Genomic DNA, 18134 nt, shown 5'->3' with positions numbered 1-18134 from the left:
GAATCTAGACCTCTTCCTACAGGCTGTTGCGGGTGGGAACAGGAGTAAACGTGAAAGTTTCGGGTGGGAGTGGGATAAAATGTAACATTTTTTGCTGGGATTTAGACAGAATCTTGTGGAAGTGGGCAGGAGCAGGATTTAAAAATCCATCCCTCACAAACGTCTAGCTTGTACAAGTCTTTGCACTCTTTTTTATCGTGACTCATGTTTCACGGGACTCAAACTCGAGTGCTCCACATCATAAGTGCAATGTTGCATCAGGTGAGCTACCGAGCAAGTTTGGTATGTCAGAAAAGCCAAACATATGGAACTGGTTATGTGATGTAAACGTCAAAATGCATTAGTTTACAAATCACACACTATGGTAAAAAGGTCATAACATTGTTTTTGAGGTCATACACAAGGCTTGAAAACACCCGCCAACCGCCATATGCGGGTGGATTTCAGCAGTGGCGTGTAACGCAGTCACTCCTACTAGCCATTTCGGCTGGTTGAATTTTATATAATATATACATTTTTCAATTGTAGTCTTTTAAAAAGTCATCTGAAATAATAAATTAAGTGCAATGTGGTGTTGTCAAAAATACAGATTTTTCGATTCATATTGATACTACGCTTCTAATAGGCCTACTCGTTTTCCACAGAATAGATGCATGATACCAGCTGCGCTTTCTCGCTCTCTGATCTCTCCGACAGTGAGTAGACACAGGGCTTGAATTTCGGAGTGGGATTGCACGTATTGTAGAAGCCGCCTCTCGGTACTAAATTGAGTTCTTTTTCATGCTTAAACAGTCAAATACACACAAAATAATGTCAAAATCTAAGTCTTGGCGAGTATTCACCTAAACACAATCATTATGTGTAACAGTATAATGGATCCGTACGTCAGGTCTTAAAGTGACAGCAGCTTAATACACCTCCTGCCAAATTATGAAATCATGGGTGACATTGAGGGGGGGGGGGGCATATTTTTCAATTTGGAGCAGTTAAGGCCTAGGTATACTTCATTTCCCGTGTTCCACTCCATCTCGCACACAGTTGAGTACGGGAGCCTGTCAAAGATACTCTTTTGCCCTTGAGCGTGGAAAGACGCGTTCTGCGCATGCACACGCATGGTCATAAAAAATCATCTGCACGCGGCCACTGTTCAGAGAGTCAAAGCTAGTCCACAGTCTAGTAAATATTTCATGCTTGCGCCGACTGAAAACACATGAGAAACAAATGAGACAAGAGAGACTGGGACATTGCAGTACTGAACACTGAACGGTCCATGAATGTGGATTTGGATAAAACGGGTAATCGCTTTGATGCCGTGCCTGAATGCCATTTATCCCTTCACAGTGGCGTACATGCAGGGCTATTAAATTCTTCTTCTTATTATTATGCTACTTATTAATATTGCAATTAATTTGCCCCGCGATATCATAGCACATCACCACATAACCTGCGCGCTGCTAGGATAATAAAATATTAGTTAGATAGGATACTCCTCCATTAAAAACAGCTTGTTTAAAGGTGCCATTGAATTGAAAATTGAATTTACCTCGGCATGGTTAAATAACAAGAGTTCAGTACATGGAAATGACACACAGTGAGTCTCAAACTCCATTGTTTCCTCCTTCTTATATAAATCTCATTTGTTTAAAAGACCTCCGAAGAACAGGCGAATTTCAACATAACACCGACTGTTACGTAACAGTCGGGATCATTAATATGTACGGCCCCAATATTTGCATATGCCAGCCCATGTTCCCAACATTATGAAAGGCATTAGACAAGGGCAGCCAGTATTAACGTCTGGATGTGCACAGCCGAATCATCAGACTAGGTAAGCAAGCAAGAACAATAGGGAAAAATGGCAGATGGTGCAACAATAACTGACATGATCCATGATAACATGATATTTTTAGTGATATTTGTAAACTGTCTTTCTAAATGTTTCGTTAGCATGTTGCTAATGTACTGTTAAATGTGGTTAAAGTTACCATCGTTTCTTACTGTATTCACGGAGACAAGAGATGTCGCTATTTTCATTTTTAAACACGTGCAGTCTGTATAATGCATAAACACAACTTCATTCTTTATAAATCTCTCCAACAGTGTAGTATTAGCCCGTTAGCCACGGAGCACTGCCTCAAACTCATCAGAATCAAATGTAAACATCCAAATAAATACCATACTTACGCGATTAGACATGCTGCATGACAAACACTTTGAGGGTTATATTAGCTGTGTGGACTTTGTTTATGCACTGTTTAAGGCAAGCATGAGCTCTGTGGGCAGAGAGCACGAGCAATTAAAGGGCCAGCACCCTGAATCGGCGCATTTCTAATTATGCCCCAAAATAGGCAGTTAAAAAAATTATTTAAAAAAAATCTATGGGGTATTTTGAGCTGAAACTTCACAGACACATTCAGGGGACACCTTAGACTTATATTACATCTTGTAAAAAAAATGTTCGATGGCACCTTTAACACGAAATACTTCTTGATTCATGAAAAATACAGATTTTTTTCTCACTATGGTCCACAAGAGAAATAAATTAGATTCATCTCTCATTGTCTCCAAGAGAACATGCTCCGTTAATACAGCGTGCCAAATGCTCGGCCAGTTTTTACTTTCATTTTCTGTAGTGAATAATTGACTTGCGTTTGAGACTTCTTCACCCGCATAACTCTCACGCAAAGTTTGCACATTGTTTGTGTGATATCAATTGGCTCACCTTCATTGTTTAAAATGGAAATATTTTCAATATTGCAATATTTTTCTTTATCACCAGTTGCTCGCAAAATGATGGACACTGATTCACATATCGTCCGCGTCATATCCCGTGATAATAAAATGAAGTAAATTATTAAATAAATGAATAAATAAACAACATGCAAACTTAAACTTGTTTGCTTAAAATTTCTGCGAATAATTTGCTGATGCAGGTACAAAAATACATTTTATACCTGCAAAAAACAAAACAAAAACAAAAATCTTGTCCCCCCCCCAACTCGAGAGTCAAATGTCGCCCATGTATGAGATAATATTAAATCTATATCTATATGGCAGTTTTTCCCCATGGTATTGATTCAAATTGTGGCCAGTGAAAATGCTGAGCGGCTAGTAACTTTGGAAAACCACTAGCCACAGTAGCTGGTGATCAAAAAAGTTAATGTCAAGCCCTGGTCATACATAACAGGTTTTGAGGTCATAACATTGTATTGTGCAAGAAACCACATGAAAATAAGTATTAATTGATAATCTGCCACTGTAATCATAATGTGTGCGAAAAGCAATAAAAGTTGTTGCCGTTTTATTGCCTCTAGTGTTCATTTCAGCTGGAAACTGCAGTGATTTGTATGTATTGGTACATTTGAGTTTTGTAAACATGTAAGTAGACTCACATTTTTCCAATGAGACCGTGTTGGTCAAAATGCAAAGCAAATAAGAGCAGACAAATTGTATAAAAGATTAATTAAGACATGCTTTAAAAAACAAATCAATAAAACTGCCGTAATAAAGTAAAGGCATTTGAAAAATAAAAATGTGATAACTTCTCTTAGGTTGCATACTGGGTTGGCTCTCTATACTGTAAGTTAGCACACAAACATCTACTGTAGTGCACATATTGTGTGTATGTGAGGGTGATCCATCTTGGCGGCAGCGACGGGCACCACTAGCCCAGCGAGAGCTGAAATGCACACGCAAGCAAGTCCAACACTACTGATAGATTGATGAAAAGATACGGGCCACTACACTGCATATCAATATGTTTCATAATTACTGGATTCTATCTAAATATTTTATTTGTGGCATTTAATAGTGACTGTTTAGGCAGGTAATAATGAGTGTTTGCTTTGTGATTACATACATTAAGGGCATAATTTAATAACTATGCTTTAAAAGAATCTTCTTAAAGTAAAAATAGAATGACAATAACATGTTCACCTCAAAATTAAGATAAAATATATTTGGCATGAAGAAAATGTCTGTACTTCAAAGATTTGACCAAGAGACATGCACTGTTCAAACGATTTTTCAAAGTTATAAATAAAACAAAGATTATTTTGAAGTATGTTATACAAATAAAATACTATTTCATTTTTTCTACCTCAAAAAAAAAAAAATTCACATTTAACTAAATGTTTTACTTCTCGTTTCTTTGTAATTAATTGTGAAATTTAATAGCAATTTTTGAGTGTAAACGTTTTTTTTTTTTTTGTCAGTGTACTTTAAACTCTTCAAGTGAGTGTGAGAATTGAGGAAACATTAGCTGCAGTGTTAAGTTACAGGAAATAGCGACCATGTGATCAGTGAAATAAATGGTACAAATGTTTAGATATTTAAATGTGTGGACGGAGGTAATGTTTGTTTAATAACGCACATCGCCAATGCCAGGTCTGATGGGTATTTGCTAGGATTCTGAATTATAATTGTGAAAATATATAGACAAAAGTACTCAATCCATAAAAGGCAAGTATAGTCTTACCTCTTTGACATTGGCGTCATCAAAGAAAACCCATTTGGATGATTTGGTGTGGTAGGCAAAGGCACAATAATGTCTGCTGGAGTAACAGATCATTCCCACTAACAGCAGCTCACTCTTCTTCGCACGCTCGTCTGTGACACGATAAAAGAGCTGCAAACACAAATGCAAATTTATTTAGACAATCATAACACTCCACAATAAGTTCCATTAGTTAATGTTGCATTAACTAATGAGCAACACATCTAATACAGTTTTTATTCATCTTTGTTAAAGTTATTTAATACAAACATGGCTATTAGTTCATGTTAGCTCAGGTCCATTAAATAATATCAACACATGCAACTTTTGGTTTTAATAATGTATTAGTGAATGTTAAAATTAACATGTTGCTTTAAAAGTATTTTCATTTGTTAGTTCAGGATAACTATAATGTAGTTAACTAATGTCAACAAATGAAACCTTATTGTAGAGTGTTACCCAAAAATCCTACAGCACCATTTTCTACTAATATTGAAGGTTTACCAAAATTGAAGAATCACCAACATTTCGGCAACCGAAAATATTCAGCCAAAATAGTCTTGGAGGGCCAAAATCATTGACTGAAATTGCTTCTCTAATGGTGTATTTTGACTAAAAATGTGGATAAACTATACAATGTGGATAAACTACAACATGTCAGGAATGTGGATGGACTTTACTGTGACCAAAAATGATGCTAGAAATATCAAAAAATGGCTTGTTGCTGAAAACCTTTACAACAACTGGTTAATATGTGAACAACACCCTGAACAGCATACTGAGTTCAATTACCCAAATTTAATTATTGAAATTTTAGTTTCGTAATTTTGGTTTTAGTGTTTTGCTAAAAATCCATTTCAATAAAATCAAAACCATGTCATCATTTATTCATTATCACATCTTTCAAACCTGTATGATTTTCTTTCTCCTGTCAAACACAAAAGACGTTAGACAGGATGTTTATATGGTTTTTTTTCCTCATGTAGAGAAAGTGGATGGTGACAAAGGGCTGTCAAACTCCAAAAATGACAGAAATAAGCACTTTAACAAGTACCACAATCCGTCATACTTCCTGTCCGTTTTCGAGCTCGACAGTTCCTGGTCAACATTTACTTTTATTGTACACACAAGAGCAGCATAAACATCCTACTAAACATCTTTTGTGTTCCACGGAAGAAAAAACAGAAAAATCACACGGGTCTAGAACAACATGAGTAAATGACGACATATTCTTAAAGGAATAGTTCACCCAAAAATGAAAATTATCCCATGATTTACACAATCAGAGATAAAATATCCTTGCTCCTCCAAGCTTTATAATAGTGGTGAAGAGGGGCCACATTTTGAAGCAAAAAAAAAAATAAATAAATAATGCATCCATCCATAATAAAAGTAATCCATACGGTTCAAGGGGGTTAATAAAGGCCTTCTGAAGTGAAAGGATGCATTTATGTAAGAAAAATATAAATTTTTAAAACTTTATTAATTCAAATCACTAGCTTCGGTGAACGACTGCACACATACTGTGCAAGTCAACTTGCGGCAAATGAGTAACCCCGGACACGATGTGTGACGCAGGATGCAACAGTATTGTAAGCTTAGACGCCTCTGGCGGTTCAAACAAATTGGGCTGGGCAACAAACTCAAGGTCCTCTTCTCTAATGTCGAAATCCTCTGACATTTCTCTTTAAAAATGATAGTTTTAGACTTCTAATTCGTGACCGGTGTTTTGTTTTGCTCTATCTGTGTGTCCGCGTTTGTCAATACGTCATACATTCACACTTTCGCCGCAAATCAATGCATATGGCCATCTGCCGAATGCTAGTTATTATAGTTGATCAATTTTAAATATGGATATTTTTCTTACAAAACCCATCACTTTGTTTCAGAAGGCCTTCATTAACCCCCTGGATGGATGGATGGATGCTTTTTTTTTTTTTTTTTTGGCTTCAAAATGTGGCCCCCCTTAACCAACCATTACAAAGCTTGGAGGAGCAAGGATATTTTTAAATATATCTACGATTGTGTTCATCTGAAAGAAGATAGTCATATACACCTAGGATGGCTTGAGGGTGAGTAAATCATGAGATAATTTTAATTTTTGGGTGAACTATTCCTTTAATTTTTGGGTGCAAGTATACAGCATTTCAGTTTCATGTGCTAGACTGCCGTCCTCTGAGTACAATCGAAGTGTCTTCAGAATTAGAAGTCAGAAGTAGGTGACGAAATGCAAAAGTATGTATTTGCTGAAACAAGTTTAAATAAAGCAGCTATTGCTTAACCAACACTTGTTCCTCCACCCCGATTCCTGAATAGCTGGTTTTCTTCGGAGGCTCGTGAAACAATGGACTGCAGGCAGGCGGGGAGCTATTTTACTCTGAAGTCTCCACCATCATATGGAGAACTAGGGAATGAATTAAAGCCTTTGTACTTGTCCAGGGGGGTTTCGGCTGAGACTAATCCAATACTGGAGGGTTGTAACATGGAAGTGGGAGTAAAGAAGAATGAAAGCTATTTAGCATCTGTGACAATCGTTTTGAGTAAAAGAACCGATTTCTCCAATCTAGATCGTCGATGCCAAAAAAAACAATTGTACTATGCTTGTTTGGACTGCTCTATAAAAGTAAGGAGATTAGTAAGGTCATCTACAGATGCATTTTAGCCATCTGAAATGCATACAGCTGCACAAACAGAACGGCCATCTGGTGGTAAACAATTCTCAAACATGACTTTATACTCCCACACACAAGGCTGGTAATGAAGGCCGTCTACACACTTGGACGCCAGATGACCTTCCACTGCAGTGGCTTTCTGGTCATCAGGCGTGGGCTATGCAGGCACTGATGCAGTTACACAACCTCAGTCTTATGAAGAGGATAAACTCCTACTTTATTTCATACATATGGTCCAAGGCACCACCATAAATCGGCCTCGATGACACCAGCACCAGATGTGCTATAAAAATAACTGAAAAAAGAGCAACCGTGGTGATGTCAGAAGCTTTTTATAGCCATTTAATCTGGATGGAGGCTTCCTATGAATTCAATATTTTATAAAATAACCAGGAATAAGATGTTTCTTCACTGAGCTGAACAGATAACAGATTTTACCAATTTAGGTAATCTAATTCCAAAGCATGAAATATGGAAAGTAATCTCCTTACCAACTATCATATTTTTTCTCTACAAAGAAAAAAGTACCACGGGTACGTAATTTGGTAATTCCATGGGATTTGATTGGATTCTTTAATGTGCATTTAAAGGATTGTTCAACCAAGAATAAAAAAATCCTGTCATAATTTTTTCACATGCATGTTGCTCCACACCAGTAAGACATAAACTGTTTTGGTCACCTTTGACTTCTATTGCATGGACGGAAAAAATATTTTAGTTTCCCAGAAAGGAAGTCTTACAGGTTTGGAATGAATAAATGATGACAGAATTTTCATTTTTGAGTTAACTATCCCTTTAAATACCATGTAGTACATACCATGGTATACAGCCACCATACTTTTTAGTAAGTAAAATTGAAGGCTTTATTTATCCTCAATTCACATTTATCAATTGACACATTTGACCAATCTGGAAGTACATTAAAGCTTTATTTTTCTTCAAATCTTTTATTCTGCGAGACCAAAAATGCTCTTCAAAGCATTGTTTCATTATCCCCTGGTGTACTGTACTGCTTTTGTAGTCTGATTCTTTAGGACGGGGTCAAGAGTCTTGTTGAAATTAACCAGGTGGAACAAAGTGTTTGAGAAAATTTGCTAGATATTATTCTTACCCCTGAGAGGTTGAGGCTTGATCCGAGAGAGCGGAGGACGTCTTCAGTGAGGTCTGAATGTTCTGAGTCCCACACAAATCCAATGGTCACGATTTCTGGAGAGTTCATCAGCACGCGCCGGATCTTGATTCTCTGACCACAGTTACTCTATTGAAGGGATAGTGATAATTATTTGTTCGTTTTTTTTAACATCACGTTAGCTTTTTTGGCTTTGGCTAACAATGGCAAATTTGCAGGAATGACTGTGACCCAATGTCGTCATTTATGTTATTTTGTTTCCATTTTAATTTTACTTCAGGTTTTTTATTTTAATTGTGTATTTGTGTTTGTTATTTTTATTAGATTTTCTTTTTTTTTTTTTAAAAAGGGGACCTATAATGCCATTTTTTACAAGATGTAATATAAGTCTCAGGTGTCCCTACAATGTTTCTGTTAACTATCAGTTCAAAATACCCCACAGATGATTTATTATACCCAATGCTATAAATGCCACTTTTCTGGGGTGGAAGCAAAAACATGCTGTTTTTGTGTGTGTATCTTTAAATGCAAATGAGCAGATGCTCCCCGCCCCCCTTTCCAGAAGAGGGTAGAGCCTTTACAGCTTGTGCCTTGAGTACTCTGCCAACAACAAACAAAACATCTGTTTGTTTTTGATAATCATCAACCACGGTTACGCTCACATGACATTGCAGTTCTTTGTCATCATGAAAGTGTATTAGTTGCATGCATTTTAAAGCCATATCAGTTATAATAACTCCTGATATGTGGTTTTCTGAGTGCACACACGGCACTGGAGAACTAAACTAAGTTCTCTTTCACATCTTATTGCACTTAAACTGTCAAATACACACAAAGTTCACATAAACGCAGTCGGTTAAGTCTGTGAACGTAAACAGCTGGGAAAGAAATAGCATATATAATATATATATATATATATATATATAATATATATTTGATATGTATGCGCATTAAAGCGGCAGCCTAATGTACAGTATCTGCTGCTGCTGTCTATGCTGTAAATGTGAAACAAACAATAAACATGAGATAAACATGGCGGACTGTGTACAGCTCACTTAGGGGAGCTAATAGGGCCGGTTCTGACGCACGTCGTGGGCGTGATCCACTGTGATACCACAATGGATGCATTCCTAACAGGCTCATTTTGAGACACTGTTCTGATTTATGGAGAAAATAGCAAGCAAAGTAGAAACATTTTTACCATAATAGGGTTGCTGTGTTCACCCTGCAGACACATAAATATGTTCAAAAACAATGTAAAAGTGAATTTTGAATTATATGTCTTCTTTAAATATGTAGTTTTTTATTTTAGTTAATTATTTTAGTATTTCAAGCTAAACTAAATGAGTTGGCAATTAGCTTTAATAAAATCGTTTTTTTTATTTTTTTATTTTTATTTCAGTTAACTTTTATTTTATGTCAAGTAATGATTTTTTTTTTTTTAAGTTTTAGATTTAGTTAACTATCATAACTGGCATTTTGACCAAACATTACTTCAGTGAGATGCATGGCTGCTTCGGACAGTGTCTAGTACGATGTGACTTCCTACTTCACCCGTTTAAAAATGCAGAATGTGTTGATATGCGAGAGGAACGTTCCGGTCTCATGTTTCATCTCGGTGCTTGCCGTCACATGGAGGTGTTACACTTGCAGAATATCAGATAAGAAGGGAGTGTGCGCGTGTTTGTCCTTGTGTGTGCTTAATGACATCACATCACAGAAAGAGCCATCATACTCTGTGCATGACGGTGTCCTTTAAGGGCTAAAATAGCTGGTAAATTTTACATTATTAATCAACTTTACGAGACACCTACCGGACAGTTCCGCGTATCTCCAACTGTGCTGGCGGCTTGTAGCAACTCCCCAAACATATCTGGCCGTAACCTTTCATCTCTCGTCATCTCCAAGGCTTGTTGGCTGGAGTGTGGAGAAAGAGGAACAGAGAAACCAAGATAAAAAAGCCATTTGATGATAAAAATCACAAAGTTTCAGGTATTTTAATTTTTTAGGTCAATATACCAACAAAAACACGTCTCAAGTTTCTGGCATGATGGCTGGAGAGGGTCTCACTTACCAGAGGGCTGTTGTGGACACATAGTGCACAAGCTCAGTGAAGGGTAGCGGGTCGGACGACGCACCACAACTCCTACACACTGACTGCAGGGAAACAACACACAGGCAGCGATTAATTACAAGTGATGCATGCTAATTTATGATGTAAAGCCTTAATTACGCTACTGTATGTGATGTAAGAGATGACTCAGCCCACATATACTGTGTACAACCTGAGGGTGTAGCCAATTTAAAAATTCCTTATCCGGGCAAAACAAGAATGAATAATTTATTGTGTCCAAACAGCAAATCGCACGTTGCTTTATGCACAAAATGTACCATGGCTTAACCACGGTTTTATGTATTATGCAATGAGTCTCTTAGGCTGCATTTATTTAATCAAAAATACAGTAAAAACAGTAATATTGTGAAATATTATTATTATTTTTTTTTTAGAAAAGGTTTTTCCATTTTAATATATTTTAAAGCATAATTTTCTCCTGTGATCAAAGCTGAATTTTCAGCATCATTACTCCAGTCTTCAGTGTCACATGATGCTGATTTTGTGCAAGAAATATTTCTTATTATTAATAACTGTTGAAAACAGTTGTGCTGCTTAAGTTTTTTGCAGAAACCTCTTTGATGAATAGAAATTTCTAAAGAAAAGCATTTATTTTCAATAGAAATACTGGTAACACTTTAGGTTCATTACTTAAACATTAGTTAATGTATTAACTAACATGAACTAACCATGAGCAATACATTTGTTACTGTATTTACTAATCTTCGCTAACGTTAGTTAATAAAAATACAGTTGTTCATTGTTTGTTCATGTTAGTTCACAGTGCATTAACTAATGATAACAAGATTTTAATAATATTAAAATCTTAGTAAAATGTTGAAATTAACATTAACAAAGATTAATAAATGCTGTATAAGTGCAGTTCAATATTAGTTCATGTTAACTAATGTAGTTAACTACTGTTACCTAATGAACCTTATTGTAAAGTGTTACCGAAATATTTTGTAAACAATGTAAAAGTCTTTACTGTCTCTTTTGATCAATTTAATGTATCATTGCCTAATAAAAGTATTATTTCTTAAAAAACGTTTTCTTTTAATTTATATGACACACTGTATACATCAGGTGTACCATGTTATTAATGTCTAATACTAGAGTTCTCAAAAGTACCGACTTCGGTACTTATATTTTAGAAATGTGACGCTTTGAGCGCTGTTGAGCGGATTCGTAAACACCTCTGATTGGCCATTGTGTTCATGCGCTCATCAGATATGTCTGTGATTGGCTTTAATGATCAATGCTTCAAAAATGTTGTAAATAGTCATCAATGATGCTCTTCACCCGAGCGCTTACACAGATACACACGGGAGCATTTGAAATCACTGACCAGTCCGCTGATAGATGCCTGCTTTCAAAAAGCTTTCAAATTCAAACACTCCCATGCGTTGATCATTGAAGCCAATCACAGACATATCTGATCAGCGCGTCAACACAATGGCCAGTGCTCAAAGCGTCACATTTTTTAAATTTCAGTACCAACTGGTACCAAAGTCGGTACTATTGACAACTCTATCTAATACCATCACAATACTTTTATAAGGGTTTTGTTCCCATGTCTCAGGAGAAGGAGAGAGAGGGAATGGATCCTGAATTAGTATTCCCTATGAGTATTCCGCCCACGGTACCCGACTGATTGAAAAACGCTGTTGCAGGACAGCGATCAATTCTCTGTTACTCACAGGAGGCGCGTCTGTGCATCATACACGTTTGTGTGAAGGAGTATTAAAAAGCTACAATACCTGTTCATAAACTTCCATAGCAAACTTCTGATGAGTGATACAAGATTTGGATGAGCAAGCGCCAGTCTCGGCATCTGGCGCGATGTGCAGGTGAATCCTTTCTAGAATGTTCTCCTATGAAAAATACAAAAGCCTACAGTTTGTGTGTGTCATGAGGCATTTTCCACAATATATATACATACATACATACATACATACATACATACACATACAGTAATTATGTTACAGATTCATAGATATGAAAACAATAATTTCTTATATTACCAGATATAAACACAATGGATTTGTTTGGACTGGTACAATGATACCTCGGCATTAACTGAATGCAGTCTAAGCTTTAGTAATTTTCCCCAAGCCTATTATCTGCTTAAATACACCCTTTCAAACCTGAGAACCGTGGGTACATTTAGTAACACCAATAGAGCTGGGACAATTTGCTTTTTGAAAGGAGGCAAGATTGATTTTATTTTTAAGATTAATTTTCTCCAGTAAAGATTAGCTTATTTTGAACAGTCCTAGTTCAGCATAAAAAGGCAACCTGGAAAAATAGACAAAAGCACTGGCGGGATAGCCTTTCTAGCCAAGCGCTGATAGAGAACCTGCATTGACTGTGAGAGCAGCGTGAATGCATCCGTGCACTCAAGGCTTGCTTTGATAGAGATCATTCATTGATTGTGTTGTTTAGGGTAGCACTGTAAATGGACTTTTACTGAGGTAATGACTGACTCTCCACAGTCCTGCTGTGCTAAACAGAAAATGATTACAGGTCCCAGTGCTAAGCAGGTTTACTGCAATTACGTGGCCTTAAGAGAAATCCAGCACATACCGAAGGGGTAAACATGCTTACTTCAGCTTTCCAGAGAGAGAGAGACATTAGGACAAGAGTGCATGAACTGTGCTGTGCATACCGTACATAATAGCAGCTGAGCTTCATTTGGAAATCAGTTTTGAAAATTGCCTTTTATTTCTTGATAAAAAGACAACAAACAAAATGACCACATTAAATTAAGCACTTGGTTTGGATATTATCCACAAATGTGACAAATTGTCTAAAAATTAGAGAGGTCACATTGCCAAAGAGTACCAATAGCCTGCACAAAATCAAAAAGACTGGTAAAATTAAATGTGATAAAGATGTTTATACAGTCTAATTCTACATTTATCTAGTAAAGAAGAAGTATTCCTGGGCTATATCAAATGTCTGATATGTTGCATTGATTGTAATGCACTTTCATATTAAATATTTCTATGTAGCTTTAATTTATGTCAGTTTTATTAATTTTAGTTTTCATCTGATATTAATATTTTGTTGCATTTTATCTTTATTTCAACTAACAACAATTGTTTTGAATAGTTTTTGTTTTAGTTCACAATAACACTGATCTTAATGTTTTGTTTTTTTAAACTTCAAAACTAAAACAAAGATTCTATATCTAATAATATGGAATTAATTATTCCAAATTATTAATTCTGAGAGTGATACAGCATGCATCAGTGGGCAGCATGCATCAGAAGGTTAAAAAAGCTTTTATATATATTATTATTATTTCACACACAAACCCTACATGTCAACACATTTGTGCATGTCATAGCACGTTCCTGTGAGTCTGACTCAGAAATATCACACACAAAGACACTTACGAAGCACTCAGCAGCATCATCCATGAAGCCTAACTGAAAACGCTGCTCATCCTTAAAGGTTTCGGCTAGGGCATTGCGCAGGTTATCTGAGGGTAACGCTCGCTCTCGGCTGTGCTGGAATTGACAGAATATTCCCTGGAAAACATACATGAAGTGCTTTTTAACACTGACACAAACTTTTTTTTAAAAAGAAAGTATTAAATACTGTTTTATGATGTGTTTGGCCATGAGAATACCTTCAAAGCGCAAAAGATGCAGGAGTCCCCCAAGCAGTAGTGGTTTGGAAGCTGACGAAGACTCCGTCTGAAGATATCGAGGTGCCAAAGCACCTAGTACATGGAATTACAGGAAATTCAGATTTAGAATTACCTCACCTCAATGAATGACACACATTTACTCTAGCTCTGCTTCAAGCTGCCTCACAGTCAACTGTCTACATAGGCAGCTACTTTCTAAGGGTGTGTTCACATTTGTAGTTCAGTTGTCTTGGTTCTTTTGGTCTGGACCAAAAAAAGAAAATGATACATTTAGTCTTGGTTTGCTTAGCGTTCACACTGTCATTTTTTAAAAGGGACCTATAATGCCCCTTTTACAAGATGTAATATAAAATTCTCTGGTGTCCCCAAAATGTGTCTGTGAAGTTTCAGCTCAAAATACCCCACAGATCATTTATTATAGCTTGTCAAATATGCCCCTATTTGGGTGTGAGGAAAGACACGCTGTTTTTGTGTGTGTCCCTTTAAATGCAAATGAGCTGCTACTCCCGGCCCACTTTCCAGAAGAGGGCAGAGCTTTGACAGCTCGTGCTTCGGCAGTGTTGCCAAGTCCGTGGTTTTCCCGTGGAATTGGACTACTTTAACACTGGGTTGTTTTTCATGTCGCGGGTCGCAGCAACCCCAAATAACATATTTCGCCCCTGGAATGTGAATTTTACCTAGGGAACCTTTACCTTTGGGCTAGTATTGAGTAGCAATTGGGCGGGTTTTGTTGTGAAAACCTGGCAACCTTGTGCTTCGGTTGCTCAAAGATTCACGACAAAGTTTGAGAATCTCACGCAGCCAAAATGATGATTGTCAATAACGGTGTTCAGCCTTACATTGTTCAAACCGGAGTCAGACACTGATGGAGAAACTCAGGAAGAAGTTACAACTTTTTGTTGTAGCGTTTAAGTTTAGGTATGGGGTAGGATTTAAGAATGTAGATTATTAATTTTCCATGCCTTTCCGAATTTGGGAACATCCCTACTTAAGATATTTAAAAAGTAAGGCTTTTTATGACATTAAATTTGACTTTAAAAACTGAATTTACCACATTTTAAGACTTCTTAAGGACCTTCTTAATTAACAAAAAGAATCTTTAGTAGTTTTAGTTTTAGTTAACGTTAAAAAACACAGTTGGCATCACTCTAGAGGGCAGCATAATTTGCCGCATACTGTTTGCAACAGCCTTCCTGTCAGAAATGTGCTGCCTCAAAATGCTGTCTGGGAACTTCTCTAAATGGTATGCTTCTCCTCCAATGTATCCTTATAAACTCCTAAAACTTACTTCTGGGTTTGCATGATGCTTCAAAGTGACAACCTTAAAGTCAACATCCGATGGCCACACATTTTTTTTGCCTTTTCTTATAAGGAGTCATTATGTCCTTAAAACTCTGAGAAATATGACTCATTGTCCTTGCTTGGTGGAAGAGCTTAAGGGAGATTAGGCTCATGACAGAGGATGAGGGGTGAGAGCTGTTCATCTGTGTATGTGTTTAGACTGGCAGTGTAAGGTTACTCTTCACTCAGTGTCTTTCCCTTAGGCCCCAGACAACTTAGTCTGAGTATGACCTCCTCACTCCATGGTGATGAGTACAGGAACAAGATAACAGAGCGAGGCAGAGATACACTCAATCATAATGTCCACAATCCCATCCAAGAGGGAAAACTGGCTCGCAGTAACTAGCGGACTGGGATCATGACAAACACTGTTGTGAGCAAGATCTGGGGGATGATGGGTGGAGCTGGGATGCCATAAATACTCTGAGGAGGAGATGACAGGTTGCTGTGGTCAGAACTCAATGTGAGTCATAAGCTAATCAAGTATGTTTAGGGGGGTGGGTGATATTTTTATGTTATTGTGGTAAGTCCAGACAATCTGACTTTTCTATGTATATGTCAAACTAGGTAACAGCATTTAGTTTTGTTCAGAGTTTAAAGGATTAGTTCACTTTCAAAAGAAAATTAGCCCAAGCTTTACTCACCCTCAAGCCATCCTAGGTGTATATGAGTTTCTTTTTCTGACGAACACAATCTGAGAAATATTAAAAAATATCCTGACGCATCCGAGCTTTATAATGGCAGTGAACGGGACCAGTGAGTATGATCTGAAGAAAGTGCTTCCATCCACATCCATCCATCATAAGGATTAATAAAGGCCTTCTGAAGCGAAGCGATGAGTTTGTGTAAAAAAATATCCATATTTAACAAGTTATGAAGTCAAATATCTAGCTTCCGCCAGACCACCTTCCGTATTCATTGTACGAAGAAAGAGTAAAACTCTTGCAGTTCACAAAGCTTACACTACTGTCGTGACGCCAGTTTACACTTTCTTCGTAACGAATACGGAAGGCCGTCTGGTGGAAGCTAGATATTTTACTTCATAACTTGTTAAATATGGTTTTTTTTTTTTTTTTTTTTACACAAATGCATCGCTTCGCTTCAGAAAGCCTTATTAACCCCCCGGAGCCTTGTGGAGTACACGTTTATGATGGATGGATGTGGATGGATCCACTTTCTTGAGTGCATCCGATCATTGATCCCGCTCACTGCCATTATAAAGCTCGGATGCGTCAGGATGTTTATTAATATTTCATATAAGAACAAAGAAAGTCATATGCACCTAGGATGGCTTGAAGGTGAGTAAAGCTTGGGGTAATTTTCATTTGAAAGTGAACTAATCCTTTAAGCCATAAGACAGTGAATGCTAATAAAGCCATGTTAAATGTCATTATGTTCATGATTTAACAATATGGTAAAACGATTACCATATTCATATACAGTACCTCAAAGTACCATGGGTATAAATACCAGGGTATTACGGTGTGAAAAAGGCAATTGGGAATATATACAGTTCAAATGTCTGGGGTCAGTAAGATTTATCTTTTTAAAAGAAATTAATACTTTTATTGAGCAAGGATGCATTCAATTAATCAAAGCCTACAACAAAAACATTTACTTTGTTATATTTCAAAACGCATGCTGTGTAAAAAATGTATCATGGTTTCCACAAACGTAAGCAGCACAACCGGTTACAAAATTGATAATAACAATACGAAATGTTTCTTGAGCAGCAAATCAGCATATTAGAATGATTTCTGAAGGATCATGTGACACTGAAGACTGGAGTAACGATGCTGAAAATTCAGCTTTGCATCACAGGAATAAATTACATTTTAAAATATATTCAAATAGAAAACAGTTATTTAGTTGTAATAAAATTTCACAATTTTACGTTTTTACTGTATATTTGATCAAATAAATGCAGCCTTGGTGAGGATAAGACTTCTTTCAAAAACCATTTAAAAATCTTAATGATTCCAAACTTTGAATAGTAGTGTGTGTATATCGATTGATAGATAAATGGAAAGATAGATGGATAGAGAGATAAATGGATGAATAGAGTGAAAAACAAGCTCCCTTGAGGCGAGTTCCATTTGATACATTTTGACAAAAACATAAAATTAATTTAATGTAAATACATAATTAAAATAATTTAGTATATACACAACATTTTCCATAATTCATTCAATATTTTAAATGTATTAAATTTAGACTTACATTTTGTAAAGGCTATTTATTTTGAGAAAACAGTAGGCTATTATAGGTGAATAAAACAGAATTGCTTATGCAACTGTTCCTTTAGCTTTGAATCAAACACGTACCTGCACTGCACTGTTGAGGAAGCAGCTGTTCTGTCCCGGCTCATTTCAGTAGTCCCTTGGTGGGGGCCAAGGACATCATAGATCCCGGCTGGTAAGACTTGGAAAGATTGCCCCCTGGTCTCCTGAAGAACTTGACCCATGCCATTGGATTTGGGGTATTTGCCTTCCTGCTGATGAACAGTTGCTTGTTAAAGAAGGTTTGAGTTGTAATTTCAAGTAATAATTTCACAAACCAAAGATGGAATTGTTGGGAAAAGGTCATTATGACTGTTTAACTTGAGGATTTTAAAGGTCCGTTTCCTACAAATCCCAGTAAATCATTGAGTAGAAGCCTTTATTTATTTACTTAATTTATTTAAACTGACCTGTATGTAAGAGGTATCTTGATGTGTATGTCCTAGA

At 36.7% G+C, this 18134-nt stretch overlaps 1 protein-coding gene across 1 annotated transcript in view; it reads right to left on the bottom strand.

Annotated features, from left to right (window-relative positions):
* LOC125264078 (inactive ubiquitin carboxyl-terminal hydrolase 53) overlaps window positions 1-17801 on the bottom strand; it is a 51591-nt gene extending 33790 nt beyond the window's left edge. The window contains exons 1-8 of the mRNA XM_048183323.1: window positions 17733-17801; window positions 14047-14139; window positions 13811-13945; window positions 12170-12283; window positions 10371-10453; window positions 10111-10213; window positions 8279-8425; window positions 4478-4627 (exon numbers count right to left, since the gene is read on the bottom strand). Of these exons, the coding sequence (XP_048039280.1) occupies window positions 4478-4627; window positions 8279-8425; window positions 10111-10213; window positions 10371-10453; window positions 12170-12283; window positions 13811-13834 (621 nt within the window). The 5' untranslated portion in view covers window positions 13835-13945; window positions 14047-14139; window positions 17733-17801. The remainder of the gene's footprint in view (window positions 1-4477; window positions 4628-8278; window positions 8426-10110; window positions 10214-10370; window positions 10454-12169; window positions 12284-13810; window positions 13946-14046; window positions 14140-17732) is intronic.
* Between the last annotated feature and the right edge of the window lie 333 nt (window positions 17802-18134).

The sequence above is a fragment of the Megalobrama amblycephala genome, linkage group LG3 (assembly GCF_018812025.1).
Source record: "Megalobrama amblycephala isolate DHTTF-2021 linkage group LG3, ASM1881202v1, whole genome shotgun sequence".
NCBI classification, from domain to species: domain Eukaryota; kingdom Metazoa; phylum Chordata; class Actinopteri; order Cypriniformes; family Xenocyprididae; genus Megalobrama; species Megalobrama amblycephala.
This window is presented reverse-complemented; position numbering and strand designations above follow the sequence as displayed.